Consider the following 20,199-nt stretch of genomic DNA (forward strand, 5'->3'; position numbering starts at 1 on the left):
ATAATCTCTAAATAATTAATAATGAACAGTACTAAAAAGTACCTGAAGCTTCTGACAATAAACAGCCCTATCATGAGAGAAAAAAATAAATTAATCAATGATTTGATTAATAATCAATCAGATGGCTGCTGAATGTTGTTGCAAATATTTATAAAGGGCCGCGCAAATTGATTATAATTAGTAAAGGTATAGGCATGGATCAGATTCTTCTGGCAGCTTTTCCTCAACGTCATAGTGAAAGTACATCTCTGCTGGGACTTGTTCCTCCATTGCATGGCTTTGATCTTCCAAGACTAGTTGCTGGTTTTGGTTGTCGTTTCCCGTTAATCCGAGCTCGTTTTCCAAGGCTCTAATCCAATCCCAACTTTCAATATTCTCTCCCTTGTGTCCTTCCCCATTAAAGTTTGAACTTTGAGGTTGGACTTGGTCGTTTGGCTGTTGGAGAAAATTAGTGCCTAAATTCTCCAACATGTTCCAAAACTCATAATCAGCCTCCAATGGGGCCATTAAATCAGCTTGGGTGTCCGGTTTGTTCACCTCCTGTAATATATCACTAACATCATAAGGTCCCATAAAGTCAAACAGCCAATTATTAGCCATTTGATCATCCTCTTGATCATGATCATCGTCCCTTGAAACATGATCAGCTTGAGTAGTGTTGGTACTGTTTGACATATTTGAAGCATGAGAAGAAGCTGAAGAAGTAGTAGTAGTAGTAGTGCTTGTGATGATCAGTTGGTCATTAGGGTTTGTCACTTCTTTTTGCACATCGTGATCAATTAGCTTCTCTTGGACGATTGTCAACTGATCATTATTGCTGCATGGCCTCTTGGGGACGGATTCATCGTCGGATCGATGTCCAAGCTCCTCCGATTCCAAACCTCGTTTTCCGCAAGATGGATTTGAACTGAATGAAGATGAGGAAGAATATGTTATGGAGGATTCTTTTGATTCATCTCCGCTAGAATCAGAGTTCTTGGCTAAGGGCAATCTCTTCTTCAAGTGAGTGTTCCAAATATTCTTGATTTCATTATCTGTCCTTCCAGGAAAATATGACGCAATTTTGGACCACCTACACAATAAGTGTCACGTCTTAATATATATATATACAATTCCATATACAATTCCAAAGTGAATATATATATATATATATATATGTATATATGTATTAACATCATTTCATGTACATAATAAATAATGTTACGAGGTCCTACTTGTTTCCCAAAGTTTCATGTAGCTTAATCATGGCTTCTTCTTCCTCTTGAGTGAAGTTCCCTCGCTTGACGTCAGGCCTGAGGTAATTAATCCATCTCAAACGACAGCTTTTCCCGCATCTCAACAACCCTGCAAAAACGACAAGAAAGCATCTATAGTGTGAACTAAAGAATATTTTTGACACGATTGGAATACGGATTATTAGTATTGTCCCAAATATTAAGGTTCAACTCAAGTTCATTTGAAAGCAAATCTTATGAAAGCAATTTGACATGTTTTTCTTGAAGAGAATTTAGTTCTTGAAAAAGAAAGCTTGTAAGAATGTCAAAGGTTCAACCTTTAAAAAAAAGAAAGAAAGAAAGAAAGAAAAGAAACGGAAAATATTTTTTTCATTTTATTACTAAATTGTAGTTAGAATTAAGTGTATTTTGACTACATATATAAAATTTGAAAATGACACTCGAACATTAATAACCATGCAAATTAGACTCCCATAAGTAAGCTTAATGCGACTTTTGGTCGTACAAGGTTTGTTCCCACTGCCAATTTGACCTTTTCTTTTAAAGTTGGTAAGATATTCCTAACTTGGCCATACGTGACAATTTAAATAGAGAATTGCAGTTTAGTACAATATTTAGTGCGAGCACCCCAAGATATATGGGTGTGGGTCCCACATAAACGAAACCGACTTAGAACCTACCTTTGGTACCATTAGCGTTGAAAGTACATTTTTCATTTAAAAATAAATAATCAACAAGAGACCAATGAAGTTGTAGTGACTTTATTGATTATTAGTTTAATTAATTTTCTTAATTAGAGAGAATTCACTCCATTATATAAAGCTGTTAAATGAAAAAGGGGGGGAAAACCTTAAATACTTTTCCATATATAAGTAAATTTTGGTCTATTTACATGCCCAAAAAGCATTAAATTTAGGGTTGTAAATAATATTAAAATATGGTAAACCTCGCATTGATTTTATAATGATATCCTTATATAAATGTTAATATCAGGCTGTAAATAATCATTGTTTTTTTTCCCCTTCAAAAAGAAAACAATATGGTAACGATTATATATATCATGGCTGAACTGTAAGGTTCAATGGGGCCCACAAAAGTGAACTCAAGAAGACGTTTCAAACTTTGTTTGAAAAAATATGTTGTATTTTCTTGGCAAAAAATTATTGGTAAAAAGTTAACATACTACGTATCGTTTGGTGCGACTACACTCCCTTCATTGAAGACAACACACGGCATATTATGACAACTTTGGTCATATTTGAGAAAACAAACACGAAACTGTCAAAAGCTTTTGAAAACATCATTTGATCATCAAAATCTTGGAGATATTGGTATAGGGTGTTAAGAAAAAAAATGACAAGCCAAGAAAATTGATATTATTCAAGTTATTGTTATCGAAAACCCGATTATAACCTAAGACCATTTGAGCTTAATGACACGGGATTTGAGGGAAGTTGCCGGTTCGACACGTTAAAAAAAATAAAAAAGTTGGATTGTTATTTGAACATCTATGAAATGATATAGAATCTTTAGTAATCTATGATACATTGAATGAGTCCTGGAAAAATGAAATCTTTATTAATTAAGGTAAAAAAAGAAGTCAAAGGCATTGATTACCAGTCAATGGTTTTCTGGGTTGATCAAGAACCTAATTATAAGAAAGACTGAATCAAGGTTTTATGATTGGCATTGTCTCATAAAGAACAAATTGATTAATAGTGAGAGATGAGAAAAAAAAAAAAAAAAAAAAAAAAAAAAAAAAAAAAAAAAGTTACCTGCTTGCTTAGGGAGAGCCCTCCAGTTATCATGGCCATGTTTCTGAATGAAAGTGATGAGCCTCAAGTCCTCAGCAGGGCTCCATGGCCCTCTCTTCACTTGGCTCTTGTCACAGCAAGGTGCTCTTCCTTTCCCCATTCCTCTCTCTCTCTCCTCTCCTCTCTCTCTCTCTATGTATGTATATATCTATGTCTTTCTCTCTGACTCACTCAGTACTATATATACTTGATCAAGAGATGAGATCTTTTGTTTTTATCTATAGATATTGACAAACATATACATTTTCTCATTACCTTTCACGTTTATATATCAAGTGTTGGTGCAATAATATGTAAGTAATAAGAAAGAGGAGAGAGAGGAATATTTGTTCCCATAATAAGCCCACAAGGGTCATGCCTCAAAATGGGGTACCCTTTTTTGATGCAATAAATAGAGAGAAATCTAGTAGGATTTACTAAATATCTAAAAATCCCACCATTCAATTAATTTATTCGACATTTGGTGTCTCGTCTCGGTAAGTTTATTATTTTCTTTTTTCACACCCTATTGTGGTTAACAATTTTTGAACCTGTCCTTATCAGCAATGCTGAAGATTTGGCCTTCTACAGGTGAGCTTAGTGTAGTCAACGTGGTACTTTGATCAGAGCCGTTTCCCAGTGCTAGTTCACCAAATTTTGATGGATGACGTCATTTTACATATTTATGATCTCATCATCCATTGTTTTCAATGTCTAGCGTTATTGGTTATGAATTAGTTCCTTTTTTTTTTTTTTATCAACACGAACAGAAATAAAGTAACACATAACCATATATAGCCAGTTAATAGACCACAAGACTTTTAAAAGGAAATAATATATTAAGTGCTTTTCCAATAGGGATTTATCCTCATCATCAGACATAAAGAAATAGGCCTCACTAGTTGGATCCACGTGAACTCTATTAATGGGACCCATCTCTCCGTGTCTTATTGGGATTTATCTTCCATTAAAACGTAGAGTTTTAAATATTGTAACCCATAACCGGATCCCATTAAATCATATTTATTGTTGGTCCACCTCCTAACAGCTTAAGTTTTTGAGATTAATTGATAAACTAATATGGTATCAAAACGGAAGGTCATGAGTTCAAACCTCCATAATTGCACTCTTTATTCCCATTTAAATTGTCATCATGTGTTAGGTCTTTAATATATCTCGGGTTTAAATATTCACGTGTTGAGTTTTTTAATTAATTTACTCACACGATTGCCTATTGTCCAGCCCACACGTGAGGGAGAGTGTTAAAGTATAAAACTATTGTTGACTCACCTCCTAACAGCTTAAGCTTTTGAGATGAATTGGTAAACTAACAATCTAGATATTTGATGACTCCAAAAGAAATTGTGAGTGGCATTGTGAGACTCATCTTTGTATTACCAATTCCTTTATCAACACACAAAACTCTCACGAGTAGATGGAGCACAAAATCTTCCGGAGAAGTTTAAAGTATGAGATCACAATGGACATTACTAATCCCACTATTTAGCTAACTGTTGATCTCGAAAGTAAACATTGGTGAATGTAATGGTTCAATTAACAAGACTTTTGGGTTCCTTGTATTCAAACTTCAATGGCCGTTTTGAGTTCTTATTTGGTCTACCTTTTCTCAATATTATACTCCCCAATTCTGGTAAGTTGATCATGAGGGGATTTCTTACCGATTCAAGATTTCTATAAAGCGTATCCTTTTTAATGGAATGTTACATATGTGTCAAACTACTATTATCTCTTCCCAATATATTAGTCATACATTTAATAGCTTTTAGTAATTTATACACACACACACACAGACACACACACATATATATATATATATAGGGATGAACATCACTAGTCAAGAACTTGGCTTTAGCCTTTTAGGTGAAGTTGAAGGACCTGATCTGGACTATTTAATTTATAGAAATTGAAAGGGAAAAATGGCATTTTAGGTTAAATCATGACTATTTTAAGTAGAAATTTTTTAGGCTTTGTTAATTTGTTTGTATATATTTTAAAATTTTAAATGTGACTAATTGATTAAATTTGAGTTCAGAAACGCAAATATGCCTCAGCATTAAACTAAATTTTGCTCTATCAGGAGAGCTTCGATTCTTAATCACAAAATACAATACGTACTATAAAATTATCGTCATGTTTATTAGCAAGATAGTCAGATCTATATTGCTCTATGTTAGAGAAAGTTTAAAGTTTAACGTTATGATCTATGAATAGCAACATTTTTGTGTCAAATCGTATATCATTTTTAACCTAGTTTTTCGTAGATCAAACATTAAGATTTAAAACCTGCTTTACTTGGAATTTTCCATTTAAAAAGCATGAATACCATTCTCGTATCATATCATGTAAAATTCGTAATACTATATGTGTAAAAATAAATATAAGGCATACACACACACACACACACACACACACATATATATATATATATATATATATGCGTGTGCATGCACATGCAAATAAATTAAGAAGCTACGTACCTAAAATTTTTCAAGAACTCTAGTCTTATTTTTAGTTATCGGTTGTCTCGTAAATTTGAACTTTTAGCTATCTACAAGATTTTCTCTCATAAAAAAATTCGAGTTTATGTTCAATTTTTGGTTATTAAGTTAGCTCTTTCTAATTTACTTTAATTAATTTAATTTTAAAGCAATTATAGAGTAATTTACTTTTAGCTTTTATCATTTAATTAGTTAAATTTAATACATACAAAATGTATTCGTATTACATATTCACAATAAGTAACAAAGATACATTTTATATGTATTATTACTTTGATGTAATATTGTAATACAAGAAAATTGTCATATATAGTGTTTTTGAGGGAAAAATGCCATTACCCAATTGCCAAACTTTTATCGTTTTGTTTATTTTGACTTGTGTATATTTCATTTGGTTCTCGTTCTTCCTTCAATTAGGAGATTGTTTAAATCAACTTAATTTGACATAATTTTGAACTTATAAAATACTTTTCAGGAATCATGAAATTGTAAGATTCAATTTGAATGCGAGATATATAAGGACTGAATAGTAAGATTCATTAATTTATAAGGTTGTGTTATTTAGAGGAACATCACTTCTTTCCAGTTGGATTTCAAACGTACCACATTCATTTAAAAAATAAAAAGAAAAAAGCTTAATTTACACCTCAAAAGTGGTACATATGAATAAAAAAAAAAACTTTAAAAGCGGCATAAGCCTAGTTATCACCCCTCATATTTACAATATGGCTTCTCATGTTGCACATTTCTTTCATGATGTTGAAAAAGTTTGCATAAAGCCTCCCATTTTCCCTTAAAATTAGCATGAATATACCATGCTTAACCAGTACAGTATCCTAGTGTGGCGGCTTGCAAAAAACGCCTAAAGGCTTAAGTAATCCTGATTTTAAAGTTAACTGCACCACTTAGTTCTGTAATTTAATTAACCTAATTCAAATAACTAGATCATAATGACAACAATAATACGTATCAACACAAAAAGAATTACAAGCAACAGTACCGTACTCCAATACTTTGCCATATTTTTTGCAGCCCTTCCACTATTTTTGTCCTTCTCTAGATAAACGAGGAAAACATAATATTATGTGTCACCATTAGTGACCTAACTAATTAGGATTTAGACAGGAATTGAGATAATTCTACCCAAAAAAAGATTCCCGGGCACAGGAAAAAAAATGTGGAATTTTAAACTCTTTTCAAAATGTAGGTAGAAGTGGCCAATTTGTAGCTATTTTTCCCCCCTTCTTTTTTTTTGGGGGTCCTTTTTCTTGGTGATGGTAGATTACATCAGAACACCTTTTCAAGAAAAAAAAAAAAAAAAAAAAGATGACGAAAGACCAGGTCTTACAGATCTAAGGGAGCTTTTAATTACATCCCTTTTCAAGAAAAAAAAAAAAAAAAAAAACAGATGACGAAAGACCAGGTCTTACAGATCTAAGGGAGCTTTTAATTACATTTTAGTATAAAAAAACCCTAATATCATTGTAATACAATTTCTAAAAGGATATTTTTTGTAATAATTTTGATATGTTAGTGAGTAAACTTGTTAAAATTGACTATAATTAACCTCATGAATCATAACGAAATTTGTAATTGAGAAGTCATGTTCAACCGATAGAAACATGGATTAGGCCTGAATTCTCATGATCAGATTGATTTTTAAGCTAGTGAAATACTGCTCTAGCTACTTTTTTTTCTTCTTTTTTTTTTTTTTTTGTTGAGAACACTGCCCTAGCTACTTGAGTTTGTAGAGGTATTGAATTGAAATTTCATGGATAATCCTGATTTTGACTATACAGCATGAAACTCCTGTACTTCAACAGCTAAGAATTGTACAATTAGAACGCTTTGGTTGGGTATGAAAATTAGATCCTTTAGATTTTTATCAAGTTCTTGTTTTATTTTTTATTTTGATATAATTTTGACAGGATATACATTCAAAAATAGTTTAGGAGTACCCCATCATATTAAAGTTGGATAATTCTTTTTCCTAGTTTATTGATCATACAACTTCAGCAATTGGAATTTTGGTTGAGTTCTTTCATCATGATGTGCATGAACAAGAAACAAAAGGGTGACAATAAAATTTAGTCATATGATTTCGGTCACCGGCCCAAGTTAGTGCCTTTTGAATATAGTATAAAACATTTACATATTGACTTCAAATTGTGTTTAAAATTTAATTTCAATGCCAAACTCCTGCTCCATGCAATCCCATATACTACTAGTAGTCTAACAAAGTCTACCCATTTGAAAACGACACAAAAGAAAAAAAAAAACCCCATTAATTAATTTCGGCTCAAGTCAGTTGTTAGGGAAACTAACATTAAAAGGCTTTTACTCTTGGCACCTAATTTTGACATCTTCCCCTGGGTTAGTAGATCCTCACTAACCATTAAAGACTTTTCATGAGCAGAACAAATTAAAGTAGACAAGTCTAAGAAGAGAGCTGTAAAAAGACACCAACGAACGACAATATAATACCAGTGATGTGAAAAAAGATATAATAATATTTATTACATTTGCATGACACTTGGCTCACGTGGGAGGAGGGTACGGTGCCACGTGGCGTACCGTCAAGTTGACAAATGTAGAACTGCTTTTGACATGCATATATACTTGTTTAGTTGTTTTCTTGATAATACACGAGTGCTTGGATTTTCTTGCAAAGAGTTTTAGTTTGAAAAGGGATTGATAATATATGGTTAGTACTTATAATGGGAAAATCAGAAAAATGTCACATTCCAATGGCAATTTAGTGCAAAATGGAGACCACAAATTAATCATATCATTGCACTAACGGTGCTTTTTCAAAGGAACTAGCTTGATTATTCTCAAATTGGGTGGCATGTCCTCTTGACAATCCCACCCAAGAGACTTTAATTGGAGTTGAAAATCTTTAAATTCTTAATTAAGTTAAGTCATCTACTCAAGTATTATTCGGCTTTTGAAACGTTGGGAGTCAAATAATTGATCAACATGTGTCATCAGTTTCGAGAGGAGCAACAGCAGCATGGTGCATGGCCTAATTATGCACGGACTGCTTATGTAATATCGCATATGGCAAGAAAATGCATGGCCGTGACAATCTGACTAGTTGCATTTACATGATCTCATCCTTACAACAAAAAAAACGAAAAGATTTTCTAATTGTTGTTATTTATCTCATCCATCCACAAACTACCTAATTCTTTTTTTTGTTTTACAAATTTGTCTCCCAATTTAATCTTTTTTGGTGATTTTTATTGCTAGCACGAAATTGACATTACTAAATTTTAAGAATTTTAAAAGAGTCAAACCACTTCTTCGTCACATAAAAACTTGAGACGTTATGTGCATATAGCATTTACCCTTCATCTAACTGCTTTGTAAAATTTCAGATTATCATGCAATAGACATTTAATCACCTCCATTTAATTTTAAGATCAATTTGTATGGCTAAGGATCAAAACTTTAAAATCAATTTTGTGTTGTAAGGAATAAATAAATTCGGGGACTAATCATTCAGTTAAAATATTGATTAGTAACCAAATTACCACAGTACTAATGCTAATAGTTCAAGGATCAAAAAGAATTTTGAAAGAAAAAACTAATTTTTGCTTGCTTCTATTCTATCCTTCTACCTTGTTGGCTCATTAGGAATCACAAAATTAAGACAATAATAAATATTTTAATTTTCTTATTATTTAAATAAACAAAAAGAGAAGAAACCTAAGGCCTTATTCATTTTACCGATTCGAGTTTTCAGTTTTATGTTTCTACAGTTAAAAGTCCTTCAGAAAATGTCACATCTAATTTTTTCTGCTACAGTTAAAAACTCTCAGAAAATGTCACATCTCAACTAAAATTAAAAATTTAAATCTGTGAAGCGAATGAGGCTTAAATATCAAAAAGAATCAAGGTGGGTCTATAAAATTCTACATGGATGCCCTTGGGATTTGGAAAACTGTTGAATGACATCAAATGATCTCATTTGTTTGTCCCAAATGAGATGGTGGCATGACCTGTGGATGCAATCTAGCTGACCTTTGGATCAGGGATGATTTTGGCAATTTACATGTTGAGATTGACAAATATTCTAAAGGGTTATGCCATATCACCAAGAAAGGACATCTTGATTTTATTTTATTTTTTAAAAAAAATTTGAAAACTGGACAATTTTGCAAAACTCTTGTAGTGCTATATTTAAGATTACAATTTCTCCTAATGTTGGCAGATTTGCAAATAAAAATTACTGAGCAACCATTCCTAAAGATAAGACGCAAAGTTTTTGGGGTCTAATTTTGGAGGATGATCAACATGGCTTAGAAGGGAAGAGTGGCTTGGAGTTTAGAATCTCTTATTGGAGTTTGATGAAGATTAAGTTTAAACGCCTGTTTAGTTTGTAGAATTAAACAGAAATTCAAATTTTTATTAGAGAAATGCATCAAAAAGATTTTAGTTGTAGCTTAAACTTATAAAATGAACAGGCAAACTAAAAAGGACTACTTCTTGCCATTTTAGTTTTTAACCATTTAAAAAGCTTGGACTTTCTCCACCTATCATGGCCTTTCTTTATCTCCTTTAGTTTTCTTGTCATTGAAATTAAAAAAAAAATTAAAAAAAAAAGCTTCAAAAAAAAGTTTTCTTGCAGTACAAAGTCCAAAGAAGCCAAGCGTCAAGGGTTAAGACTTGAGAAAGAGAGTATATAGCATGGGAGTAAAAAATAAGAGAAAATGATATAAACAGAGTAAATGGGTCTATATTTTTATCTTATTCTTGATTAATATCATTTTAGTCAAATAATTATATTAATTAAAAGAGTATTAATTAAGAATATATGATAAAAATTTAAACTTACGTACTTTAACAGTAAGTTCAATAATTTTTTTAAAAAAAAAATAATAATAATAAAGCGATGCTGATGGTAGGACTAAAATAACCACACATTAAAACTATGCAAATTTCAATTAATAATAAACATGGGCGGCAAGTATATACTACTCTTGAAGAACTTGATTACCACATGTCACCGCCAAGTTAATGGGAGTAAAATACAAAACAAGAGTTGAGGCTGCTTAAAATAAAGTTAATCGAATAAAGTAAAGAAGGCCAATACCATAAGGACATCAAGAAAATTACAAACAAAAAAAAAAAAAAAAAAAAAAAAAAAAAAAACAAAAAAAAAAAAAAAAAAAAAAAAAAAAAAAAAAAAAAAAAAAACGATCCAGACAGACAAAAGCCATCAAATACGAACATGCTAAATTTGGGATTGTTGTGCTATTAGAAAACACAAACTTTTTTTTAATACTATTTCTACTAAAAATAGGAGCAAAATTGCAACGATACATATACATTCATGCGTTTTTACCAAACATATTGACTGTATCTATTTATATGAAAATTGTTTTCAAAATCCAAAAGCAATCCTAGAATGACAAGACATTCTAGAGCTTTTGAGAACTTCAAAAGCAATCCTGAATTTAGTGGAAGAATATTTGCACGTAGGAAAACAATGACAGATTGGGCGAGAAATTTCAAATCGTTCAAAGAATTTAAATTTTAATCTCATGATATGGAGGGAATAAGGCCGAGATCCATACTAAACACAATAAGAGAAAAGTCCGTTTTTTATTTTTCGGTCCCGTTCATTTCGCTGATTCGAGTTTAGAATTCGAGTTTTGATACAGTAAAAAGCTCTCATATACAATCATATTTAATTTTTTTGCTACAATAAAAAACTCTCATATAAAATTACATCTAAACTCGAATCAACAAAATGAACGATTTTCCTAAGTTAATACCGTACTTTTCTTTCTATTTTCTGTCCCTTAGTCTTACTGAACAAAGCCTAAACATCACTAGTATATAGCAGTGAGACTAATGCAGAGTGAATATAGCCAGAGGAGTTCATAGCAATTGGGACCTTTTCCCTTTCAAGTACCAAGTTCTGAAAATTCAAACAGCTATCTGGATACCATTCACTTGTAAACTCCAAGACGATTAAAAAGCAATTAAAACAAGCTGAGCTACTCATGTTCAACGTTTATCCCGTTTACACTCGTCATTGTCAGCAAATGTTGACTGAAAAACTAAGTTTTAGCTTTACCATACATGAGTTTCATGTACTCAATAATGAAAACACAAAAGTTTTTGCATTCCCATTTGTTCACAAAATCTAAAGTCTTTGGCCTATGTAATGCAAAACCTAGGTTATTGAGAACTTGTTTGTTACATTTTTGAATTATATAGGTGTGTTCGGCAGCCTCAAAAACTTAAAAAAAAAAAGTAACTCGAGTTTCAACTTTATTTAACTTCATATTCTTTTAAGTTTAAACTCAAGTTTGAATTCGAGTTTGGAACTAAAACTCGAGTTCAAGTTTCCCCTTCAACTCGAGTTCAGAAACTAGAACTCAAATTAATAAACAGTATTTTTTTCTATTCTTAAAAAGTTATTACTTTTTCGTTTTAATTCTGATTGAAATGATTTTTTTCTATGCGTTGACAATGAAAAGACGAATAAAACCCCACCCATATACCCTATTAAAATTTTCCATTAGCATTGAGTTTTTATTAAAATATTATCTAAATACAAATTCAAGTTTTGACTCACTCAAACACAAACTCAAAAAGATTCTTATCTCAAACCATAACTCAAATTTACACACTCAAACACAAACTCAAGTTACAACTTCAACTCAAATTATAACTCAAACTCAACTCAAAATCTACACTCAAGTCACCTAACTCAAAAATGGTAAAAAAAACAAGCCCTAAAAGTCTTTGGCCCATGTAATGCAAAACCTGGGTTACTCAAAACTTGTTCGTTACATTTTTGAATCATAGGGCGTGTTCGGCAGCCTAAAAAACTCAAAAAAATATAACTCGAGTTCCAACTGTATTCAAGTTCATATTCTTTTAAGTTTGAACTTGAGTTTGAATTCGAGTTTATGACTAAAATTTGAGTTCAAATTTCCCCTTCAACTCGAGTTCAGATACTCGAACTCAAATTAATGAATAATATTTTTTATATTCTTAAAAATGCTATAACTTTTTCGTTTTAATCCTGATTGAGATGATTTTTTTCTATGCGTTGACAACGAAAAGATGAATAAAATCCCATCCATATACCCCATTAAAATTTTCATCACCATTGAGTTTTTATTAAAATACTATCTAAATATAAATTCAAGTTTTGACTCACTCAAACACAAAGTCAAAAAGATTCTTATCTCAAATTATAACTCAAATGTACACAACCAAACACAAACTCAAGTTACAACTTCAATTCAAGTTATAATTCAAAGGGAGAAAGAGGAAAATAGGCCAAGACTTGAGATGAATTAAAATTAATAGGCCAATAGTTTACATAAGTTAATAAATAGGCCAAATTACTGTTTACGTCCATAACTTGTCTGGTTATGAACCATAACTTGACAAGTTATTGTCCATAATTCATGATTTTTGTCCATAACTTGTCTGGCTATGAACCATAACTTAACAAGTTTGTCCATAACTTATCTGGTTATGAACCATAACTTGACAAATTATGGCCTATTAATTTCTATAACGAAAAGTTGGCCTATATACTTCCTTAAACTTTTCATATTGACATATTTTCTACTATTTCCGTAATTCAAATTCAACTCAAGAAATACATTCAAGTCACACTCCAAAAGAGCAAGCCCATAGTGATTTGAATGTAAATCTTGAGTTGAATTTGAGTTATAATTTAAATTGAAGTTGTAACTTGAGTTTGTATTTGGTTGTGTACATTTGAGTTATGGTTTGAAATAAGAATCTTTTTGAGTTTGTGTTTGATTAAATCAAAACTTAAATTTGTATTTAGATAGTATTTTAATAAAAACTCAATGGTGATAAAAAATTTTAATAAGATATATGAGTAAAATTTTATTCGTCTCTTCATTGTGGACACATAGAAAAAAATCATTTCCATCTGAATTAAAACAAAAAAAATATGACGTTTTTAAAAGTAGAAAAAATATTGTTCAATAACTTAAATTTAAGTTTAAGAACTTGAGTTGAAGAGAAAACTTAAACTCAGATTTTAACCCCAAACTCAAATTAAAACTCGAGTTAAAACTCAAATCCAAACTCAAATTTTATAAACGAATATCAACTTGAATAAAATTGTAACTTCAATTCAAACTTTACTTTTTTTGAATTTTATTCCAAAAGAACAAACCTAGTTTAACATAACAAAACATCCACATAAAAATAATAAGAATTTAGATAAATTGATTATGAGATATAAAATTCACTTTTCCAATCATGTGCAGCCAATTCATTACCATCCAACAATTGAAAATCAGGTCAGAGAGCCAGCAGAGGTAGCAAAAGGAAAAAAGTAAAAGCAAATATAGTTAATAGTAACCATTGTGTATTTCGGTCTTATCAACATAACACTTGCAACGTGCCAATACCGATTGAAGCCCAAATGGGTCGGTTTGAACCTACATATTTTTCATTCAGAGACTACCGCCCCTAAGAGCTAGCACAAGATGGAGGACAGAACCACCCTCGATGTTGTAGTCTTTCGCCGTTTTGTCGTCAGCAAGCTGCTTTCCAGCATAGATGAGCCTGCAACCACATGGTAAAACCAGTGAGATCTTTCCTTCTCATAAAAGGAGTATCACATTTACTCTAAAAATTGAAACTAAGGAACATGGATCACAATTCAAAACTGGCCACTAGGCCCAATGGTTCATAACATAACCAGAACCAAGTACAGTGTAAAAACCAAAAATCAGTGGAAACCAAGCTTCAATAGTACATGGGAAACAAAAACCACAAACAAATTGGAATATGCTTTTAGAAACATACTGATGAAGGAAAGTAAATAAGAACGTTGACCAAAAGGACAATTTTCAAGCTATTTTTGCTTCATAAGATTTAGAATCAAAGAAAACAGAATGATGCTGTATTGCTGTAGATCTTTAAGATTTTGAATTTTTTATACTGTAGCGTGATATACACTCGAATTAAGCACAAATTAACTAATCTTTTTGATACAACACAAACTAGTGGATTGATTCAGCTTCAGCAGTGCATAAATGGCTACAAATAAAAATACAGGACAATAATCAATAACAGATTTTGAACAGGATAGGTTAAAATGACATCTCAGTCACAATTTTAGCATATGATTTCGTCCAAATATCTCAACTTTAAGAGACTCAAGGTAATTTCCCAGGCGGCGAAATCTAAATCATGCTATATCAACCAGAAAAGAATAGGCATGCAAGGAGGTAGGTTGCGACCAATTTACCACTTCAACTGTTCACATAACAACGTTGCTAGGAGAAACCAATTTGAAATTAATGTACTTAAACTAAACTGCCTAATTACTTTTACTTTTAACAACAATGCTAAAAGAGAGTGCATACTGCATTGCATACCTTTGTTGCACTGGAGGAATCCCTTCTTTCTCCTCAACCCTTTCCTTGATCCTATCGATGGTATCAGTTGGCTCGATATCAATCTCGATTTCTTTCCCAGTGAGAGTCTTCACCTTAATCATGGTTCCACCCCGAAGCCTCAAAACCAGATGAAGTGTTGACTCCTTTTGGATGTTGTAATCAGCAAGAGTCCTCCCATCTTCCAATTGCTTCCCAGCAAAAATCAATCTCTGCTGATCAGGCGGGATTCCTTCCTTATCCTGAAACCAAATTCACTCATTACGGAATTCGTATGGTTACCCTCAAATCAAAATATATAGACACACATACACACATAATTAGTAAGAGGGACAGCAAAAATTAAACCATAGAATAGCCACATACACATAGAGCATCAAAAACAAATACCCAGAATTGTATACAACAATACAAATAAATAACAGTAGTACTTAAAAAAAAAATAGAGCTACACACACGTCATATTAAAGAATAGATACATACAACAAACAGAGCATATTAAACAAACAACGAAAAAAGAAAAAAAATACCCAAAATTGTATATTACATAAAGAAAAAAATCAATACATCAACAAGAAGAATAATAGAGCTATACACACACAATCATATTAAAGAAACCGAGAAATCGAACAACAATTAAACAACCTCAAGAAAAGATCAATAAAAGAACCGTCTATCACAAACTTTCACAATCCAAAGACACTTCAACGAAAACTTTCTCAGAAGCAAAAATATACAACAACCTAAAAACCTCGAAACCCAGAAAAATATAGAGCCTGAGAGCCATAAAAACAGAAGTAGAACCTCTACAAACCCTAACGCAACATCCAATTTCAATCCCAAAAACCTCTAATACTTTGTCTCTCAACGAGAGATTTTGACTTTCCATCCAAACAAGCAGAGTCGCAAATTCAAACAGTAAAATTTATACCTTTGCAAATAAAAATTAAAAAAAAAAAAAATTTATACCTGGATCTTGGCCTTGACATTGTCGATGGTGTCGCTGCTCTCAACCTCGAGAGTGATGGTCTTCCCAGTTAGAGTCTTCACGAAAATCTGCATCGTCTTCTTCTTCTTCTTGGTCGGATTTTTCTTCTCAGAGAGAAATTGAGGGTTTTCGAAATTAAATAATGGATTTTGAGATTTTCAGTCGATTATATTAAATATATATAGCTCTCTGGAGAGAATAGAAGCTATTTTGATTTAATAAAACGCTGACTGCTCTAATAAATGCTTAAGTAGCCACTCGTTTGGAAGTTTTGAGGGTCATTCTAATTTAAATCTGATTCTAATCTTTAATTTTTATTTATTTATTATTATTATATAGTAATTTTTTTTAAATAATAATATATTATCCTATCCCTACAGTATAATCTATAATGCTGAATCTTTATCTAAATTCGTTATATATATATATATATATATATTGAATTCTGATAGGTCACAGCTTGCACAATCATATTTGTATCAGGTTTAATTACATTGTCACATTTTATTTAACCTTATATAATTCAAATGTTAACATTTTAATTCTTTTTTGGTATCCTAAAAAAAATTCTTACTTTATAATCAATTTAATTTTAGTATAAGTTTATTTTATAAAAATAATTTTGATGTGATCTGAAACTTTACAACTCTCCTCGATTTGTATTTTCATATGAGAGCAATTTTCATTATTTTTATTTACAGGTTTTGTGTTTGGGGCCTTTGCGATAGTGGGATCATGTACATCCAGAAACTTTCCTTTCATTTATGGAATTGAGATTGAAGAAAAAAAAAAAAAATTTGTGAGAATAGTAATGTCTCTATGGCCCCCCCTACCTTCTGATATTCCAAATTTGTGTAAGATATTTCACTCAAAAAAGGTAATAGTATATTCCCTAGAAAAAGTAAATGGCATTATCTTAATTTTTTTAAGAGGAAAAAAGAAAAGATATGTGTGTACCTGCCCCTTGGAATTAGAATAATTGATTTCTTTAATTGTTCTTTTTTGTCTAATTTCTACAATCCATGACTGAGCATATAATGAATTTGAAAATTTAAGGGCCAAAACAATGAGGAATTAAGAATAGATTCATCGTTAAAGACTAATTGATAGTTTAATGACCTATTTGGCCAACGGACTCAAATTTTCTGTTCAATTTTGATATCTTAATTAGTGTTAAACTAATCATATCATGTCACGCCGTGTTAAAAATTTAAATTATTTTTTAACTCAATCTTTTGTGTTTATCATTTATAGAATGGTGTTGTGTAATTAAGATACTAAAAATTAAATAGAAAATTTGCGCTTTTCAATCCGGCTGAAAGATAAGCTTTGGAACTCATACGATATATTATGGTGTCGTTATTTGTTTTGCTGGTTCACGACAAGTCGTTTGTGAATGATGCTTGTACAATGCCGTTCCTATTTACTAATTTTTTAAAGATTGATTTGACCTTTTTTTTTTTTTTTAACTATGATAACATTGAAAGCATGATTTTTATTTTTTATTTTTTTGTGCCCTTTATGCTATCTGTGCTTTTTGTCTTGAGTGATGAACCATATAAGAACCACAATAATGTTGTCAACAACAACGTGTTTAAAAAGCCATACAGGTAGACGACAATGACCTGGAAACGACATCTTTTTTAAGGTAAAAACGATTTTTTTCTTAAAACAACAAATTCTTTGGAACAAATGACAACTTATTGACAACATAGGCGCAGCCGTGCAGACTACAAGAAGTTGATAAAGGACAGTAACTTAAAGAAATGATGGTGTTTCTTAAAAGGCAATCAATTAAAAACTACGCAATACCCTTATCAACGGAAAATGCTGAAAGCGACGAACGACCACAAATTAAAAAAAAAAAAAAAAAAAAGGTGCAGACGACAATAACCTGATAAACGACAATATATTATACTAACGACATGTTGGGCTTGTGGAGAAAGAAGAAAATAGGTTAAGACTTGAGATTGAGATGAATTAAAATTAATAAGTCAATAGTTTATATAAGTTAATAAATAGGCCAAATTACTGTTTTTGTTAATAACTTAACAAGTTATTGTCGGTTTTTATCCATAACTTGTCTGACTATAAATTATAACTTGATAAATTTATCCATAACTTATTTAATTATAAACTATAACCTGACGACCTATTAATTTTTATAACTACAAATTAACTTATAACTTTTCATAGGCATATTTTTTACTATTTCCGGTTGGTTTTTCTATTGGGCCGAGGCCCATTGGTTTTTCACAGCAGGTGCTGCCGCTTGTTCTTTTTTGGAGAAGCATTATCTTTTCTAGTTTGACTTGCGCTTAGACTCGAAGGCCTACCGACTTTGTTTGCGAAGCCAAAGCAATAAGCATATACACCGAGACCCTCTCAAGTTTAGAATTTGAGTTTTATTATAGTAAAAAACTTTCATAAACAGTTATATATAACTTTTTTACTACAGTATAAAACTCTCACATGAAATCACATCTCAACTCGAATTAAAAACTCGAATCAACGAATTAAACGAGCCCTTTATTTTACCGATTCGAGTTTTATTATAGTAAAAAGTTCTCAGAAACAGTTACATTTAACTTTTTTACTACAGTAAAAAATTGTCATATAAAATCACATCACAACTCAAATTAGCGAACTAAAACGGGCGTGCTACTCAGGTGTGAGGTTTTTAAGGTCATGTTCATTTTACCGATTCGAGTTTTGTTACAGTAAAAAGTTCTCAAAAATAGTCACATCTAATTATTTTGCTACAATAAGAAGCTCTCACATAAAATTAAATCTCAATTCGAATTTAAAACTCAAATCAATAAAATAAACGGGCCTATAATATTTTCCATTCATATATAATATATGTACGTGAGTCATAGAGCCGTGCGAGAGTTATAGGGCAGCCGCACAGTTTGTTTTCTATCTATACATAGTTTTCTCTCTTTTATTTTAGTGTAGAAATATTTGGTCATAGAATTATTTTTTGACAGTTAAAGTTCTTTTTTTTTTTTTCTATTAAGAGGTTTTAGATGTCTTCAGGATTTAAGTGGTGAGAGATATTTGACAGTCTTTTATAATCTCTTTTTAGTTATAGTGAAATTTCTTCGTCATTTCTATTCGTGAACGTCTTAAATTGTTTTGTTATTTATATTTTATCTTAAATTTGTTTAATTTGATATTTCACACAACACGACACTGTTCTTAGGAAACAACAATATTATTAAAAAGGACAACAGACTGCAAACGAAAATGACCTTATCAATGATAATTTCTATTAAGAACACAAACAAATTTGAGAAGAAATAACAATATAGGGTAATACGATGACAACTTATGAAAACGACATGTTGTTTTAAAAACGTCAACTGACTGCAAACGACAATAATATATATAATGACACGACATGTTGAGAATGAGAACAACGCGATGTTAGATAATTGATGTTGTTTTTATACAAATAGGGGATCAATCCCGCGCCATCCCAAATCTAAGCTTCACTCTACCCTACTCATGTCGTTTAACCTAGTAGTTATTGGCACATATATATATATATATATTGTAAATTCAAGAAGAAACAAAAATTACGAGAAAAAAAAAATACATGTATCCAGTTTGTTTATGGCCTAAGCTAGCATTACCAAAAAAGAAATACATCTGTTTATCTTTTCTTTCTTGGCCACAACTTGTTGAGAATGATTGGAAGTGGGAAATTTGGAAAGAACATCATTTTTCCCTTTATTTTCTATGCTCTTTTCCTCCTATTTTCAATAAATCAATCAATATAATAAACAATATTCTTAGGTCGTTTACAATGCTTGTATGTTGTATAACTTTGACAAGGCAAAGCCATTTATGATCTGTCTGATTTTCTTTCTTGAAGGTTTCGACAATCTCTCTATCTCCTCGTAAGACTGGGGGATATGTCTCCATAAAGCCCAAAGTGCAACCTTCAAAACATTAGCTTCTCTATCACTTAGTACTGTCTTGAGAAGTTTCTCAATCTCTTGCTTCATTAGCTGTTTTAAAGGTAAGCCAAATTGTGCTCATCTTCGTCCCGTAGTAAATAAGGTGATCAGTAAGCTTACTTCTTGGAAGTGTGGTCTTCTTTATATAGCTGGTAGAGTGGAGTTGGTTAAGACAGTGGCTACTTCTTCTCTTTTACATTCTTTTATGGTGTATTGCTGGCCAAAATCTCTCATATTAGTTGTTGCTAGAGCTATGAGGAATTTTATTTGGTCCGTTTCGGTG

General features: G+C 31.4%; 2 protein-coding genes across 2 annotated transcripts; both read right to left on the reverse strand.

Annotated features, from left to right (window-relative positions):
• LOC21399287 (transcription factor MYB63) lies at positions 1–3,223 on the reverse strand. The gene is made up of 3 exons (XM_010094720.2): positions 3,011–3,223; positions 1,215–1,344; positions 1–1,072 (listed from the first exon to the last, which is right to left on the reverse strand). The coding sequence occupies exons 1-3, from the start codon at positions 3,147–3,149 to the stop codon at positions 178–180; spliced, it is 1,164 nt and encodes a 387-aa protein (XP_010093022.1). The 5' UTR covers positions 3,150–3,223; the 3' UTR covers positions 1–177.
• A 10,568-nt stretch (positions 3,224–13,791) lies between these two features.
• Positions 13,792–16,177, reverse strand: LOC112090934 (ubiquitin-NEDD8-like protein RUB2). The gene is made up of 3 exons (XM_024163379.1): positions 15,933–16,177; positions 14,946–15,205; positions 13,792–14,127 (listed from the first exon to the last, which is right to left on the reverse strand). Exons 1-3 carry the CDS (start codon positions 16,023–16,025, stop codon positions 14,016–14,018), a joined length of 465 nt encoding a protein of 154 aa, XP_024019147.1. The 5' UTR covers positions 16,026–16,177; the 3' UTR covers positions 13,792–14,015.
• Positions 16,178–20,199: the final 4,022 nt, after the last annotated feature.

Source organism: Morus notabilis, unplaced genomic scaffold (genome assembly GCF_000414095.1).
Source record: "Morus notabilis unplaced genomic scaffold, ASM41409v2 Scaffold1154, whole genome shotgun sequence".
Lineage (NCBI taxonomy): Eukaryota > Viridiplantae > Streptophyta > Magnoliopsida > Rosales > Moraceae > Morus > Morus notabilis.

What these genes read in the sequence shown, in the direction of transcription:
- LOC21399287 (XM_010094720.2), bottom strand. Translation starts at nt 3,149, where the DNA reads ATGGGGAAAGGAAGAGCACCTTGCTGTGACAAGAGCCAAGTGAAGAGA. An exon ending in GGCTCTCCCTAAGCAAGCAG is followed by an intron (nt 1,345 to 3,010) that starts GTAACTTTTTTT and finishes TCGTTTTTGCAG; the next exon opens with GGTTGTTGAGATGCGGGAAA. An exon ending in CATGAAACTTTGGGAAACAA is followed by an intron (nt 1,073 to 1,214) that starts GTAGGACCTCGT and finishes CTTATTGTGTAG; the next exon opens with GTGGTCCAAAATTGCGTCAT.
- LOC112090934 (XM_024163379.1), bottom strand. Translation starts at nt 16,025, where the DNA reads ATGCAGATTTTCGTGAAGACTCTAACTGGGAAGACCATCACTCTCGAG. An exon ending in ATGTCAAGGCCAAGATCCAG is followed by an intron (nt 15,206 to 15,932) that starts GTATAAATTTTT and finishes ATTTGGTTTCAG; the next exon opens with GATAAGGAAGGAATCCCGCC. An exon ending in ATTCCTCCAGTGCAACAAAG is followed by an intron (nt 14,128 to 14,945) that starts GTATGCAATGCA and finishes ATGTGGTTGCAG; the next exon opens with GCTCATCTATGCTGGAAAGC.